The sequence below is a fragment of the Pelecanus crispus genome, chromosome 6 (genome assembly GCF_030463565.1).
Source record: "Pelecanus crispus isolate bPelCri1 chromosome 6, bPelCri1.pri, whole genome shotgun sequence".
Lineage (NCBI taxonomy): Eukaryota > Metazoa > Chordata > Aves > Pelecaniformes > Pelecanidae > Pelecanus > Pelecanus crispus.
In genome coordinates this window covers 23999231-24016758 of record NC_134648.1, presented here as the reverse complement: position 1 = coordinate 24016758, position 17528 = coordinate 23999231, and the positions used below count along the sequence as shown (strand labels likewise).

At 38.7% G+C, this 17528-nt stretch overlaps 1 protein-coding gene across 1 annotated transcript in view; it reads left to right on the top strand.

Annotated features, from left to right (window-relative positions):
• Positions 1-2398, top strand: part of SLC1A2 (solute carrier family 1 member 2) — a 30855-nt gene extending 28457 nt beyond the window's left edge. Inside the window, exon 10 of the mRNA XM_075712104.1 lies at positions 2324-2398. Within this exon, the coding sequence (XP_075568219.1) occupies positions 2324-2398 (75 nt within the window). The remainder of the gene's footprint in view (positions 1-2323) is intronic.
• The last annotated feature ends 15130 nt before the right edge of the window (positions 2399-17528 follow it).

Sequence of the window (17528 nt, the reverse complement as noted above, 5' to 3'; positions counted from 1 at the left end):
AGAAAACACTTTCATCTTATCCTCAATTTTTCCCTGAATCTTCCAAGTTTCTAATAAAATGTTTTTTTAAAATGAAAACAAGCATTTTGTTCTGATATGGCTCTCCCCTTCCTCTTCTGACGCACTCTTTTTCCGTAAGAAAAATTAAAGAAAAAAATTTTGAAATGGGAATGCTTACACAAAATTAAAAATTGTCATTAATTTATATTTCTCAAAAAAGATCTTAAATGTCTTTTCCAACCTAGACAATTCTATGATTCTATGATTAAAGATTTTTTTAATTAAAAATAAGCATGCACACGCGCACACACACACACACACACACTTTTTGGTTAACTTCTTTTGGAACTTTTGGAAAACTGTTTTTCAGTGAAATAGACTATGCTAATTTCAGTGGGTTTAAGACAAATTCAGCTACCATATATCAGTCTGAATCAGGTTCATGGAACAGAATACTCATAATTTTATCTCCTTCCAGTCTCTCAGATTTGCACAGACATCCAAGTCAAGCTAGAAAGTAGTAGCCTGTTGATGCAATACGTGCTGCAATTTCTTTTCTCCTTCAGTTTCTCTTATCATTTCCCTCAGTTGCAACATTAGCTTACCTCAAAAACATGGACTAATGGTGCGGTATGTCATTCTAAGCACATCCTTTAATTAAAATTTTTGCGGTCCCATTTTGCACTTTGAAATTCATGAAAAGAGCCAGGGTTTACTGGATTGAGCACAAGACTGGCTTTGGGCAGGTCACTTGTCTTGTCCATGTGTCTGTAAGCTGACAAAAGGATGTGATGTTACGGTCTACTTTATAAGCTATGAATATATGCTGACATTTGCAAAGCATTTGGATCATGTTGAAAGTGGTCTACAGCTCCCGAGTGTTAAAAGTAGCAAAAGCAAGAGTGTAGGATTTGGGACTTCAAAATAGCCAGCTGTTAAATCTCAAGAGACATCTGCTCATCCTGTGAAATGCACTGGTGGGTTAAAAAGCTCACTGCAACTCTGGTCAGAATTTGGAAAAGCTAATTTACCAGCATGTCCTTTCTAATTACTTTCTGTAATAAATTCCATGTATAATGCTAGTAGTTTATAATTTTGCATGGTCAATGTATATTTTTAATAAGAGGTCTACCTTTATATAGGGGTAGAGTGGTTGTTATTGCATGATATTTTTGTACTTTTTTATTATCATATTTCACATGACTCTATGTGATTTTAATTTCTGAATAAGCTGTTCATTCCTGTATTTGCATGTTTCCCCCTTTCAATTATCTAAGAAAAAGCTTGACTTTATTTAAAAAAGCAGTGCATTTTGTCATGTTTCCATGTCCCAATGCTTCCATGCATCCAGTTTATCCAGCATGGGGATTTCAGCTCTGTCTTTAAGTTTTCATTTGAAGCTGAGGATGGTAATTTACAAGGTAAGTTAGGAAAGAGTGAGCCACCCATTTAGAATTAAATGAAAGGTTCTCTCACAGTTATAAAGATCTAGATCACTGTTGTAAAGTTAAACTGACATTTTACCTTTTTTAAATTTTTTAAGTCATTTGGCTGGAGCTATCTTTCTTGAAGCATGGGTTTGTTTATGGTGATTTCTGGGAAACGTACTGGCCAGTGTTTACTGTGAGTTGGTAGATCAGTACAGGTCTTCTACCATACTTAAAACCTAAAAATTTTAGCATGTTATCTTTACAGGCAAGAGTGATGTTTTGCTGTACTTTGTGTGAGACAAACATAGTATTACTATGAATTTTTGGTCTGACTACAGTCAAAATCTTTCACTACATTGTTAGCAATAGTGGTAAGATGAACAATATTTCCACAGTGTATCTTTTCCTGCATTTCTTTAAAGGTGGTGTAATTGTAGGTGAGTTCTTATAGATACACATCTATGATTATTCTGGCCTTGCATATTTTTCATGTCCTTGCATCAGCTATCCTGCTTTGCTAAGGAATTCCACTGAAAAAATATTAATTTCTACATTAAAAAAAAGTAATCTGTTTTTGAAATAATGCAGAGAAATCTATAGGAGATAGAAAGGAGTAGAATCTGAAATATTTATTTTAAAAAAAACTACAGCAAAGGCTAAGAAAATATGGAACTTTTTTCCTACTGCTAATGTTTTCTAGTCAGTATAATAAATGAACAGGAGTCTCACTATTTGGGAGCATTGTGAATTCTGAATAAATACATTTTACATATATAATAAGATATGGTGTATGTAATTCCTGTAAATATCATTATCTTCCATATAAAACTCATGACTTTTCTTGTCAAAGTGCCTTGGCCTTTAAGTCGGTTGTTGATGATAATTACTTGCAGGTAACAATGGCAACCAATGGCAAATCTGCAGACTTCAGCGTTGTTGAAGAGGAGCCTTGGAAATGTGACAACTAAGGGAAAAGATTCCTAGTTCCATCTTTAATAAGCCCTGAAGCTATCTTCTGGCAAACGATATCATGATTAAAGAAGATTTCTCTTTTTTCTGTTTAACATGAACAGTTTCTGCTTACTTAATCTCTTAACTGAAACTTAGCAAAGATCTCATCAAGCCATTGTAGTGTCTTTGCCAAGCAATGATCCGTAACCACCTGTCTCCTTTGTGTTACTCTTTCGATGATGCAACTGGAGAGTACTCCATGCAATGCAATGTGCTCTCACCCGCCTCCCCTTTCATTCAAGACACAGAGAATGTAAATGCTGCAAAACGGGAAGATCAAAGTGCCAGTACGGTTCACTACAGGGACTCAGGGTCACAAATACAAGAGAATCCTAATACCACATAAACCTTTGAGTGTTTTGGTGGCTCTTGTGGCATACCTGATCTATTTAGCACTGTATGGCTAAAATATCTCTGGAAATGTCCATAAAGATTTTTATTTGTTTTAATAATAACAAGCACTGTATTTTTGTGCCTAGTTGTCCTTTAAACTGAACTTGGATCCAGGGCCAAGATTAAGTTATAGAAGTCAATAAATTATCCCAGACATTTTGTTAGATCAGTACAACTAATACTTACCATCAAGACAAGACCTTAGATTTGTATGTGCATGTGATACGTTTTTATCAGCTGTCCCAGGGCAGATGCAGCCTTTATTTTATGATGGGGCTGTGCTGCTTTGTGACCACAATGCATCATATAATATAAGGCAGTATTATTGCAGGGGTGCTAGCTCCTTCACTAAATGTATGCCTGACGTACAAAATACAGAATACTATGGGCTCAGTTATGCTTAATCAAAGTTATTCTTGATCAAAATAGGTAGCACCTTACAATTCACCCTGCTCGACTGATATCAGAGGGATACCTCATGTGGATGGGACTACTTAAATAAAGTAATACTAAGATTGATCACGGATGTCATGATTGGGTACTTGATAATGAGCTATAAACAAATTCTGAATCCATTACTCTAAGAAACTGGGAGGTTTTGAATGTGATCATGAGTAACATTTGGTATGAAGTAAAAGCCTTCTTTCAAGCGTATGTTACATTTCAGAGAATGGCTAAATCCTGGATTCATTGCTAAGACAAATTCCATATAAGGTTAATAGAATTTGGCCAGGGTTAGGACTGAATGAAGAATAAACCAGAATTTCAGGATTTAGACCAGTACATTGAATGTACATTTCTCTCTCTTTTGCAGAGTAACAATTCATGTAACTCTCTAATATCAGATAAATGTTTCTTTAGACCACATGGCATCTGAATTAACGAGATGGTGTTTTGTCAACATAGTATAGCCGACTCATCCTGTCAGAAGAAATTAGTCACAATAATCACCTTGTGCAGTGTTTTTAAAGCTGCTTGTTAATAGTCAGCAATTTTAAGACACTGGTGATTGCCATTATACTATTAGCAATGTTGTATAGCAAAGCTGAGCCACATAGGTTCTCTGAGGTTCTCAGAATGAATCAGAATATGAGCATACGGTGAACTTAAAAATGGCAGAAAACAGAGTTGAAACATTTACAGAAATAGGTCATTCGGTCTCTGTGCTCAGATGTGTCATGGGTTTAAACAGGAATAATGTGTTTAACTGTAGAGTGGTATTTGGCTCTGTAGAAACTATTAAAACATAAATATGATCTGCTTTTGCTCATCTGCATTCATATAAATATCTCTGAAAAAGCACACGGACCTGAGCCAGCCAAGGCTACTTGTATGATTAATGATGTGCAAGATCAACTCCATTGTCAGAGTATCCTTCATGTAAGCATATGTTGTTGTGGAATATTTTTCTTGCCATTGTACTTTTGGCCTCACTTGCATGCCCTGGCTACAATCCTAAGCAAAATTGCATATATAATTTAAAAAATGTGGAACCGCTGTGAATTCTGTAGGCCTCTAACATGTATTAGAGGTGGAGACCTTTTCCAGAGGCCTCCTGAAGCATTTTAAGGGTTTTTTTTTTTTGTGAAGGGTGGAATTGTAGGATATTCAGAAAAGTGGTAGGCAGGTTGTCTTCTCTTTTCTTCAGTCATTGATATTAGCATATCCAGAGTTAACCTATAGCTAGCTACTGCTTCTCCCAGTTTGCATTCAAATACATTTTTATCACTGGGTTATGTGCCAGAAATGTGCCTGGAACGGTGTGTGGGTGCTCTAAAACGTTCCCTACTCTGAGGGTGCTGGCTCACATTAAGTGAAATTTGCTGTGACTTGGGTGGTAGTTATATCCCAGAATAACACATAATGTTTATCCTGGTTTATACCCAGCATTCCTGAGCTGTTTCATGGCACAGCTTGCCCATTAATAGATGACTTTCCATCCTCTTCGCTGTAGCACCGATTGCTTGCCTTGAAAGTAGCTTTACAAAACAGGTCCATACGCTTCTAGCTGTCATTTGAAACTGTTTAGCAGCTGGAAACAAATAGGAATGCCAGCAACATGTGACTAGGCAGCTCCACAAAATTATAAATTGAGAAACACTTAGAATATGCTTACACTTACCCACTTGGGACGTATTGTCCTTTGAACAGTGCTTCTTTGGATGGAGACTAGGCGAGGAAGGAATGAGATGCTAGAGAAACCCCACCCACGTAAGGGAGAATAAATTTGGGTCTTTTGATAGGACTAGAATAGCAGACTGTGATTTTAAAATAGTAATTCTGTAGATACAGTAACTCAGGGACGTTTCAAAAGATAATTACAATGGTATTTCTCTATATAAATGTGGATGTGGGAGAAGGAGGAATGTTGGTTTTGGTATACTCCTCTGCTTTTAGCCTGACTGAATATTTAACATAGTGTTATTCCAGTGCAGCACTGTATTTAACCATCAAAAAGCTTTCTATTTGTCTGGGAAAATGTAACTCACTCTTGGCTTGCATTTCTCGATTTGCTCATTCCACATGAGGCTAGGTTGCTACTTAACTAAATAAACAGAAAATAACCCAGGGACCGGCCACTTCAAGTAATACAAGGTTCACATTTCAGCAGGCAATGCTGGTTACTGGCCAGTCTCTTTAGTTTCACTAGGAGTGTTGATGCATTTTGCATCTGGCAAATCTTTTGTATTTGTTCACAGTGCTGGGGTGGCACACTTAAAGGAAACACACAGTGGAAAGTGATTAGTTTTCTGTGTAGTTACTAAACAAATTTGACATTTTTTTTCTACATTAATCTCACTTGCTGCTCTGCCAGTTCCCCCCACCCTTGTCTGTGCAACTGTGATATCCTTTGCCCTTTGGATTGCTGACAGCACACTGGCACATGGAAGAGTCTAGACCAGGCAAAGATTCAGCTAATTGCATGTTTAATTATGTACATGCTTGTGCATTGGCTTGATGCATTTACTGCTGAAGCTAGGTCGGCATTCTCTTAGTATCTGTTCATTGAAACTAAAGCACACTGTACGTTAAAATTACAGAAGAGGTGGAGCACTTTGCTACTGAATTTGTTTCTTCACTGCTTCCTTTAGAAGACAAAGGCTGCACCAGCGTTGTTAGAAACATGCGTGGGTCTTGTACAGGAAGGTGCTTCAAATAGGTAGGAAATAAGCTATTTGAACAATATTTTGGGATGTGCTCCTTCTATTTGAATTGGTGAGAAACTCAGTACGTCTTTGAAAACCTGTGTTTGCTGTAGTAAAACCTGTGCCTGCAATGCTCTCACTACATGAAAGCCCCACTGAAATCTATGGGAGTCATGGGCTTCCAGGAAAGGTCAAGTCCCTTCCTGCCTCCATTAAGTTGTAAGACATTTCACAATCCCATCCTAGGCAATAGTCTTTTCCTGCTATTTATAATGACCTTGATTCTCACATCCAAAAGATTCCTGCCAAGATGCTTCTTTTTTGCCTAATTTTTTCTATGCTATGAGTCCACCAGTGAATTTAAAATTCAGCACAAAAATAAGGATCACTATCATTACAGTTTTTTCCATTTCTCCCCTCAGATACAGCTGATCTCTATTTCTTTCTCAAAGCACATGGAATTCCAAACTTTGTGCCACTTTAAAGCATATGAGTAATACAGATATCTGATTTGTTTTCCATCACTCCCAGGGTCATTAGTTTTCCAGCAGTAGATACTCAGAAGAGCAGACTGTTCATCTGAGAAGCTGCAGCGACAGTGTTTGAATAAATTTATTCTGGCAATTGCCCGGATTTTCTTTGCTTCCTTGCCTTCACTTGTGTTGTTGCAGCCTTGTTGTAGCAACACAGCAGCAATCGCACAAATCCCCAAAACCATAGGCAGTATTAAACCTCACCTCTGACATTCACTTCTGTAATTATCTTTCAAAAGGCTCTGAGCTTTAGTGCTGGGCTCAGAAGAATCCTTTTGTGGAGATGTAAAGGTGTAACTGTTTCTCATTTCATTAAGTTCCATTCAATTATTTTTATTGCTGCATTTGAATTAATTTACAGAAGGATAAATAAGGGCACTTTATAAAAATGTACTGTAATATTATTCTGTTATGAGCCAGAAGTCTATCCTTCATTTTATTACTGTGACTTCTAAGGCCACGATTAAGGTATTTTTCATATTAGTTATTATGATAAGTGTATAGTCCATTGGGACAATTCACTGCAGCTATAAATCACCATGTAAGACTATGTAGAAGCTCCCATTCCCAGCAGAAAGCACTCTCAGGAAGATGAGTTATTTTATTCTCTCCAGTCATATTGATGACTTTGAAGGAAAATATTTACCTGATTTCCTTTGTCTGAATAACGATATATAGAGTGTAGCTTCAAGTACTAAAAAAAAAAAAAAAAAAAAAAAAAATTGCAATACCGAAGTGTCAAAGAAGACAGTCCAGCTGTAAACAAATTACTCAGCTTCATGTTATTTTTGAAAGTGTTATGTTCCTGCTCACAATTTACCTGAAACAATGTATTTAGTGCATATTCTTTCCAAAGTCATTGATCTTTCTTCCCACATAGACACCAAGGCTGTATCTCTCCATGGTCCTCAGACAAAGCACAGACTCTGCAGTTCTGAGCAGGACTCCTGGTACAGTCCCCAGCAACAGTGCCTGGGTACAGCCTGTACCCTTATTTTTTCCTCCTGATCATGTTTGATGTTAAATTGAAATCTGCTGCTATGAATGAGTCAACCTGCTGCTGGTGCCCAGGCGCTGGTAATTCTTTTACTTCTTGTATGAGTGGGCTCCCTGGCACAAGGCTCTAAGGAACCATCCCTCGCATGTGCCCACTATCCCAGAGACATCTTCCTCTGCTCGGGGGAAACCTGGTGACTTCCCACTACCGGTTGATACAAATTCTAACAGATAAAGTGGTTGTGCAGTTGCAACTATGAATCTTATGGAAAACCCAGGCTCCAGACACTGAATAAACGTAGAGCATATGACTGAGACACTGAGTAGGTATCTTCCAGTCCAGGATGGAAATAACCAACAGGCTAATGCAGGATTTGGGGAGGTAAGACTTGTGAGATTGATCACTTCACCCAACCTTTGATCCCCTTTCAGTACTAACTACATTCTGCTGCAGAGCCAATGCTGATTGATGCCAGTGTCCCCAATCCTTCTAGTCTGATTTTTCAAAATTGAGGAGTTCTGCAGTTGTTTTTAATAATGCACCATTATACAAAGGGAAACTGTCATAGGCAGCATCGTACAACCTGGATTGTCTGGTACCTGTATATTGCTTTGTACATAAATAGTATAGTTTGCAGGGATTTTTGTATCATTCTTTTCTGTTTTTTTCCTACAGTTTTTCAAAGACTGTATGCAAACTCTGTTTACAAATTGATTTTGCAGTCAGTATTGTAGATTATAGCATTTCCATTTTGGTGTTTTGTATGGGCTTGTGAGTTCTTGTGTAATACAGGTTGTCCTTCTTTCTTAAAGATAATTGCATACACTTCGATCCAACATATCCTGCTCCTATCTTAAATATCTGGTGTGAACTCTACCTTGTAGAATGCATGAGAAAAAAAAAAAGCATATATATTTATATTGTTAAATATTATATGCTCAATACTGATTTAGTTATTAATATAGGTTTTAGGGGTTTATACTAGTTCTCTAGAAACTACAGTGTAGACTGAACTAAATTACTGAGTATCTGTAATTTACAGACACGTATTTTCTTATAATGTTTTCTATATGACAGTATAAGGTAGGGGGATAATCCTTTAAAGATGATCTGTACCTTAGAATAAAACCAGTTTTCTTATAACATTTAGGATCGATGAAATATTTTTCTGTTATGTTTAGTGATGAATTATAAACAAAGCACAAAATGCAAGAAGCAAATAGGAATTTCAAGATGTCCTTAAATGCTGCAGTTTGTTATGGAACAATGTTATAATAATCTGAACAATCTTCTAGATTGACTGTCTTGGGCAATCATCCCCCATTTTTGTCATTTTTCCTTGTGTTACCTTTGCCAAATCCTGCAGTTCTTTCTTAGGATCTGATCATGTGTAATTGACTAACTCAGAATACAGTTTATAGAAAACCGGAGATCTGGGTAGGCAAAAAAAAAATATGTTAGCAGGTACCCAGTCCATCTTGCTACAATACAGTGTATATGAGTTCAGCCTGTGGAAAGAGTTCATGATTTGGCCACCTACCTTTGCATTCTTGAAAAGGGACCAACAGAACTACCATGGGACCAATGTAACTGGGTAGCATCCATACAAATACCTCCTGCTTTCTTATGTATTTTAAAGAGAACAACCACTATATTTTTTGACTAGGACAAGTGAGAGTTGCTCCTCTGTTATGGTCATCTGTTCCCATTAGGTAAATATCTATTGGCATTAAGACTGTGGCTATAATAATTTCTATTTAATTAACAAGGAACTGGTTTTAGAAGAATAAAAAGAAATTAATATAAATATTCATAACAATTATATCACAAAAAATCTTTTATAGCCTACTAGCTCTTTGACTGTGATTCAAAACAAAGAAAACATTGAATAACAAGTACTGCTGTCCCAGTGTGACTGATACTGGGTATCTCTTCAACTATTCAGAAATCTGTGAGGCCATGTTATTCTGCTGAGGTTTCAGAGACTAAATTTCTAATAGATATACATGTAGGAAGTCTGTTGATATACACTTGTATTTTAATCTTTTTATTGTATTTTAAATCATATGTACCAGGTATTATCTTAATAGGAACCACAGGTAGGATAGTGCTGAGTTACTAATAGCTGCAAAACCTTATTGATACCAGTTTTGACATTTTGTTGAAGCATGATGTCCAGTGCCTCTCTGCACTTAGAGTAGATAATGTAGCTATGAACATGTAATTTCAGTGAAATGGTTCATATGCGTAGCAGTGTTTTAATTTAATTTAATTGGTTTCTGTGTATTGAGCCATAGTAGAAAATTAGACTGTCTTTTAAAATTTTGTTCTACTTTCTGTTTTTCATATGTGTCTGGATTTGTTTCCTTTTGGCCATTCAGCTGATTAGGTTCCACAGCTTAGTATCCTGTTCTGATAACATTCAGAATCATGTATGCAGCCAACTTACTGTAAATATGTTATTTTTAGTTTTCAGCTATCTAACCAGTGTGGTATGTGTTAGTACCTGCATGTGTGTAGTTCCCTGGCAGTGAGTGAAAGTGATCCTAGCATAGATTTGCTGCAGTGTGAATGCAGTTGTTATGACATTAAGAATTAATATTCACATAGAAAGATTAGTTTCTGGTTTGTTTTCTTCTTGTTTGCTTGAAATGTTGGGACTCTATCACCAGAAGTTTAGTAAGTCACTGTTTAAATTGGCACAATGTATCAGGGGAAATCCATCTAACTGCATTCCCGCTGGATGCTCTGGCTGCTTTTGACTTTTTGTGCACTGTGCTTCATTCAACGCTCAGTCACGTCATGGCATCACAGGATCCCTCTGAGTCACTTCCCGTTCCTCCTTGACCACAGATGCCAGCAAAGCAAGTGCAGTCACACAGCTGTGTCTGGGCAAGGCTGCAGGCAGCAGGGGCTGCTGGTTCTCTCCAGAGTGCGCAAGAAGTCAAAGTAGGAACCTCTGATTCATCCCCTTGGCAGGAGCAGTCTTGAGAAAAATGAATACACTTATGGGCAAAGGTACACTGTTTCTTCCGTTGTTAAAAAAGGATATTAATAGCTACTGGGAATTAAATGCAAAACTAAATGCTTCTTGAGCTACTGTGGTGGTTGTTGTACAGGTGTGTTATTTATAAAAAGTATCTCTGATCATAAAACAGACATATGAAGTATATAGTCAGTGGCAAAAATCTTCTGAAATCAGGACTACAGTTCAGATCTGTGAGAAAATAAGACCTTTCTGGGGCAAAACCTGAAGGTGGTTCTGAAAGAGCTTGGGACAGCAAGAAGCAGCTGGTTCGTTCCTAGATACCCTGGGCCTGGTTCTCATAAATATAATCATCCCCTGTAAATGGAAAGAGATCAAAATCGGGCCCCAAAGCACAGGAAGTATCCTGCTTGGTGAGACCCATTACGATGCTTCAGTATGAACTGCACACTACAGTTCTGTGCACTGCCTATTCATCATCCCTTGCCCCCTTTTCAAAGCGACCAGGTACAAGCTGGAATGTTTTGAAATGTTTCATGTAAAAAGGATAAAAAGGAAGAGGGATAAGGCTGGTCTTTTCCTTACACTCAGAAAGTTCCCCAGATTTTGAAATCATGTACTGTACGGTATCTATAGCACAGTTTATTTAAAAACTAATAAATGCAGATGGTAAAATTTCTCCAAACTCTGTACCCTGTTCTTGTCTATTGTAGTTGGAATGCCTCATAGACTGAGTCTGTTTTTGTAGTTCAGCTCCTTTCCTCCTTAGAACAATCAGCAGTCATTTGCTTTTAATGCTTTCTTACAGTGTGAACTGATTTATGTAACTTTCATGTATAAAACAAACTAGACATTCTTTCTGTACTGGAAATAGTTGTGAATATAATATTTCACTAAGTGTTGTACCCCTTATGTACATATCATCAATAAATGTTGATTCATAATTTTCATGGCTTATATCCATGAGTTTTAATGTCAGCCTGGGCTCAATGTGGGAACACTTTGGGTAGAAGTTTACATAAAGCAGTCTGATGGGAGAGGCTGCATGTCCTGAAAACTGCAGGCAGGGTAGAAGATGGACCCGACTTTGCCAAAGTGTTAGAAATCTCACCCCTCACTGTTTCCTCCAAATATTCCAAGGTGCCAGCTGCAACTGAGCTCATTTGCCACAAACGCCAGGATGCGCTAACTACAGATCTTGGCAATGAAGTCTAGAGAAGTGGGAAGAGATGTTAGAAGAGTAGGAAGATACAATGCAATGGTTGCAGTTGCTTTAGAAACCTACTTCCCTCCCCTGGCTGCTAAAAAATAAATCTCTTCCTCATAGCCTTTCTAAACAAGTAATAAATAAAGCCTGTAGCTGAACCCCTGAAGCACTTTGTAAAGAAATCAACTCTATTTAGTACATGATGCTCATGGAGCGAACCATGGCCCAGAGGACTGGCAGTTGCCAAGTATGGAGAGAAAGCTCCAACATTTATGCTTAGAGTAGCATACATTATGGAAATAGCGTAACTACCGTTGTGTGACCAAGACACATAGCTGAAACCCAGGTTGTCAGGTTTAACAGTCTGCACAACCCTGGGCTTACTTCTTACTAGTCTAACTGAGGCCAGCATCCACTTGAGAAGTTTCCAAAGAAAATCCAGGCACAGCAGGAAGTGGCTTTGGCAGTGCTTCAGCTGGCGGTCTGCCCTTTGAGTCAGTAACAAACCAAGTGCTAATGCAGCAGTAGAAAGATCTTTGGGCAAAAGATAAATCTGAGGCCCCAGCTATCTCCTGCCATTTCTGTACCACGTTGCTGCTTTCTGCCAGAAGCAGAAACGTCCTGATCTGGCCTCGTCAACAAATGTTGTTAATAAATGCACGCTGCTGACGTAAAATTCCCTCCCGAAGTTTATTGTGCTCAGGATTCTCCATCACTCACATAATTTTATGTGCACTGTGTACATTCGAATTCCTTCAAATAAAAGGTGATTATTTTTTTATTACACATCATATGAAAAAGTTTGAAATGAAAGGCTCGACACTGTGACCTGTTTGTTGCTTTTTTCAAAGCAATGTTTCTGCAAGAATGACCTAAAAAACCCAACCCATGCAGGACCCAATTCTGCAATTATATGAAGTTGTCTCTTTTGAAAATACATACCCCAAAGGCTGATTCTCTAAGCCCTTGCAAACCCCTTGTGTGACCCTCTTTCTCCATGTCCTCAGCCTTACCGAAACAGATTATTGCAGGAGTGTCTTTGTATCTGGAACGTGTCCCTCTCTACAGGAAAACATCTGCTATAAGGTGCTATAAAAGTCATGAATTATTGACCCATATTAACAAATATTTCTATATCCGGTCTCAGGCATGAAAAAACCCCTGAGAGAACACTTCAGGGCTGCTAAGCCTTAAACAGTCTTCTCCTTTCTATTAGATAGTACATGTAAACAGGACAAGGATATGAAAGAAACAGGTGGCCCCAACTTACAGTGCTTTAGGAGGAAAACATTAAAAATTACACTCAGTTGGGCTAGCAAGAGTTATTTGCCACAAGCACTTATACTGCAAGAATGTACAAATACCCCAGCAGGGTTTAGTGCCACTGTGCTGCCGAAGCACGCCCGAGCTGTGCAGAGTCCTGTGCAGGTACACAAAACTGAGGCAGCTTCACAGCCTCAGCAGGCAGCTGTCTGCTGTCTCACGTGGACAGCATGCAAGAAAAGCACTCTCCTGCTACAGCAGGTGCAGGAAGGAAACTAGATTGCACGCAAGATCATGTCTTGTGGTCACAGTGGCGTTAGCAAGGCAGGCAGGTTCTGTGGTGATAAGCAAAATGTGTCTGCGTAGACAGACAAATTACAAGGCTGACTGCTGCCCACCAAACCTTGCAGGGATGGGATCCAGAGGAACAAGATCTCACACTGTTTATGGCACTTCTGTAGTACAAGGACAAGTATTTAGAAAAGAAACCTAGGGTCTGTCTTTCACAGTGTTGTGCTATTCATTCTCACTTGTGACTGAACTAAAAATATGTTTGCCTTTCCCATAGTTGTTTGTAAGACTGATCTACCTCCACTTGGCTCTTTTCTTACTTGGGTGCCCAAAGGTGCTCCATGGATTGCTCTCCCCTGGTCCATGGACACCACTTAAGAAATGCTGCTGTGGAGATGTGCAAGCGAGAAAAGCTGACTCCCAAATCTGTGAAGGGGAAAGAAGAGGGCCCGGGCTAGGAAATTTACTCAAGATTCATTCCACTGTTTCACCTAGGTTACTAGTATTACCTAAGTTGCCAGGATCAAATAAGCTTTGTTAGCTTACTTTTTAGCAATGGATTTTGAAGGCATTTCTCCATATGAATGACGATTGCTCTAAAAAAGGCTCCCTTGAGGAAGACCCGCACTTTTAACTCACAGTTAATGAGTAGCAGACTGACCCTGTGAGCTGTTTCTGAACCTGGTTTCTCTCATTTTTGACTGGCATGTAACCTGCAGGTAGGCTTTATATCTGTCCTCTGCACAGGGGCAGGAAGTCACCCTCCTTGAACAAAGGGTAAGTTTGTTTTTTAAGTCACTAGCTGAACAAACAAGCATCAAAGAGTTCATTTCAGACTTTCTCTTGACGAATGAAAGAAACATTAACTAGAGGATGAACCACCAAAGAACTGCAGGGAAATACCTGATAACTATAAACATGTCTCCACTGGTGAATCTGATGACCTACTGCTGCAAAACGAAATATGCTTAATTTGAGTGGATGATCGTAAAACAGTTTTTCAGTAAAACAAACCCCATGTCCTTGCACAGTAGGGTACAGATAGACAGGCAGCATTTAGACATACATTGCCAGTGCTTGAGCAAAGCCAAAACAGTGAATCATTTGTAGATCCAAAAAGTAAAATGAACCCAACATACTTTTTCTAGAGATTTGCTGTGAGGCTTGTATCATTGACAGTTGTAGTCCAGAGCACTTGCAGGAAGACTTTTCTCTCCCTTGTCATGCTGTTGTCAGCTGAGATCACTGTGTCTTGGATACAGGGCTCAGCTATGATAGGCTAACCTTAGAAAAACTCATCCTACAGGCTCAGGCTGAAAGCTGCTGAAAACTCTCTCCCTGAGTTACAGTAAGGGTGCTGCTAGCAATTTGCAGCAGCAGCCCTGAGCCAGATGCTTGTTATTGAAAAGAGTAGGCTAATAAAAAGTGGTGAATATAAACTCAGACTTAATGTCCAATCACAAGTCAAAAAATACCCAGTTTATTACTGTTTGTTCTGGGTAAAATGAAAGTGTGAAGTCTCAGTGAAATGAAAATTATTTAGGCTTTTTTTTTTTTTTTTCCCCCCCGGATTAAGCCAGGGGGGAAAAAAAAGCCTTTTGAGTATGTGGTGTGAGTAGCTAGATGTACACCAATGACTGCAAGTAAATTTAGATTTAAAGCTACAACTCTGCTGAAACCAAACCATTTATAAACTGCAACATGGGACTAGTATATGGGTGTTAAAGCTGACACCACCCTAACATGATTGCCTGAGGCAAGGCTTTCAGATGCCAGGTTCAAAACTTACAGCCTCTGGAGAAGAGGTGGAAAATGCCTTATCTCATCCTCCTCTGACCTGGGTTGCCTTGGGAGTTTGAAGGACTTCAGGACTAACTCGGCAGACCTGGGACCTGCTTGATGTACAGAGCCTCCACTGCCTATGAGCTGTATGTTGATTTCCCACTGCCACCCTACACGCCTTTAACTTCAGCTGTGCCTTTGGCATCACTTACAAGGCAGCCTCTTGCCTCAGCTTCAGCACCAGAAGAAAGCGGCTGTTGAGCTAAAGTCTGAGTTAAGTGGGTGTTTCAGAGTTAGACTTTTACCTAATAAGAAAATGCTTGAGGGTTTTCTGATACTTGCACTTAAATTTATATCAGATCCTATTTGACTTGACAAATCCTATTTTACTGTAAATTTACGCAGACATTTTTTCCAATGGGAAATAAATTGCTTGTAAGAATTTCATTTTAGTACAAAGGGAAAGCTGTATTATGTGTTAGGCATGGTGAATCTTTAAAAAAAAAAAAAAAAAAAAAAAAGTAATTTTGCAGAGCTAGATCTTCTATCTGGGATATTAAAACCAGCTAAAACTATGTCTATTTCTGAAAACAAAAAATACTCATCTTCTCATTTGATAGTCTTTGTGGACTTGTTTTGATCCAAAACTTCATAATTTGTTTTTCTTTTTTCTGAAAGAAAACACAAAACTAATGACATTCACATCAACGTTCAATGCAGATTTGTGTGGCAAAGAATGTATGAAAATGGGTTTAATCCATTCATTTGTTCATCCAAAACACTTTTGACTGTAGAGTAAGAAGTTTTAATAGAAAGTTTGAGACTCCTTGAAGCTGTTGCTCAGGCAAAACCTTTCTAATGCTTGCAAGAACCATCCAGACAAAATTCAAAGAAGGCTGTGTTTAAAGCGCATGTAAAGTTTTCACTGCCTCTGCTTTACCTGCACTACAATACAATTTACAATAATCAGCTCCCTTGAGGTCAGGAGGGCTTCTTTGATGATGGATTCACTTCTTCAATTTCAACTTTTCAAAAAACTGTGCAGCAGCACATTTGGCCTCTGTGAAGATTCATGTAAGGCTGGTACTTTAAAAACAGGAAGATGAGCAAGAAGAGAAATGTTCTCAAAATCTTGCCATTGCTAACCTTACTCCAAATGGGTGAGACAGGGAAGACAAAAAGTACTGTCTCTGTGCTGTGCAAAAGACACTGTTACTCATCTTTGCTAAATTTGCACTTTGCCTCTCATTTCTCATCATCACAGCTGCTTGCTCTCAGCATGGTGTTGGTGAATGCCACATGCAGCATGGCACAGTAATAATGAGAAATAAGCTACCAGGGGAAAATTATTCAAAATCAGTTTGCAAATGAGGTGGTGAATGCAGAGGGTCACTTGGAGGTGGGGGGTTCACAGGAAAAGGCCAATTCTTTTTTCCTTCTTGGAGCTGTGAAACATTCAAGTGCCAGTGTCCTGGGGGTGTTGAAGAGACTTTTCCAGAAGTTTCACTCTCACTTTACTTCGTCTCCCAATGACTGCATCCTCCCTCTGTCCCTAATCCCCCAGAGCTCCCACCCCCAAAATACCTTTGCACAATTCTTGCCCCCTGTAAGGAACAAGAGTTTTGTCACCCACTCCCACACAGCTGGAACTGCACCCCAAGGAACAGCACAGCACAGCACTTTTCCTGCCACCTTTTTGTCCTTTTCCCCTCCACACAGGAAAACTAATCAGCACCTGTGGTTAACCAAAGAGTTTGTATTTGACTAATCAAATCTCTTGCAAGCAGAGAAGCCAGAACCTTGAATTGTTTAATAAGGCTAAGAAATAATTACTGGCTAGTGGCCTAATATAGCATAAAATAAACCCGTTAACTGCTGGCTTACAAAATATCCTGGCATCTGTGTATGATGAGGAAGAACACAGTTGTCAGAAGATTCAATTTTCTTCCTTCATGTACAAAAAGAGTAATTAGGACCAGCCCTAACCAGGATGATATACTGACCTCTGTCCCTGCCCAGCATTGTTTCTATGTGCTAAAGAGACACTTGTAGTTGTCTTCTACCAATATTCCAGCAACATGCTTCTACTTAGTGTAGAGGCTGTTGTTGTTGACAAAGGACACACAAAAGACATCCCTATCATGTGAAAAACATTGTGCAGTAATACAATTTTGGAACAGATGTTATAGAAAGAATTTAAAACATCCATGCAGGTAGACATGATGGCTGCATATCCTCTCTCTGCTTTAATCAAATATTCCTTGTAAAGTCTTCAAGGAAATACAGGTCAAACAATCACCCCGGATTGTTTCATAAAATTATTATATTCTTATAAAACTTACAATCCCGCTCTTAAATATGCTTACTGCTTTAGACAGTATTTCCATGAAAGAGGTGGTCTGGATTACGTTTATTTAAAACTGTTCAAGACAAAGGAATAACACAAGCTGATTGTGGGGTCTGTTCTAAGTCCAGCCTGGTCTCCTCAG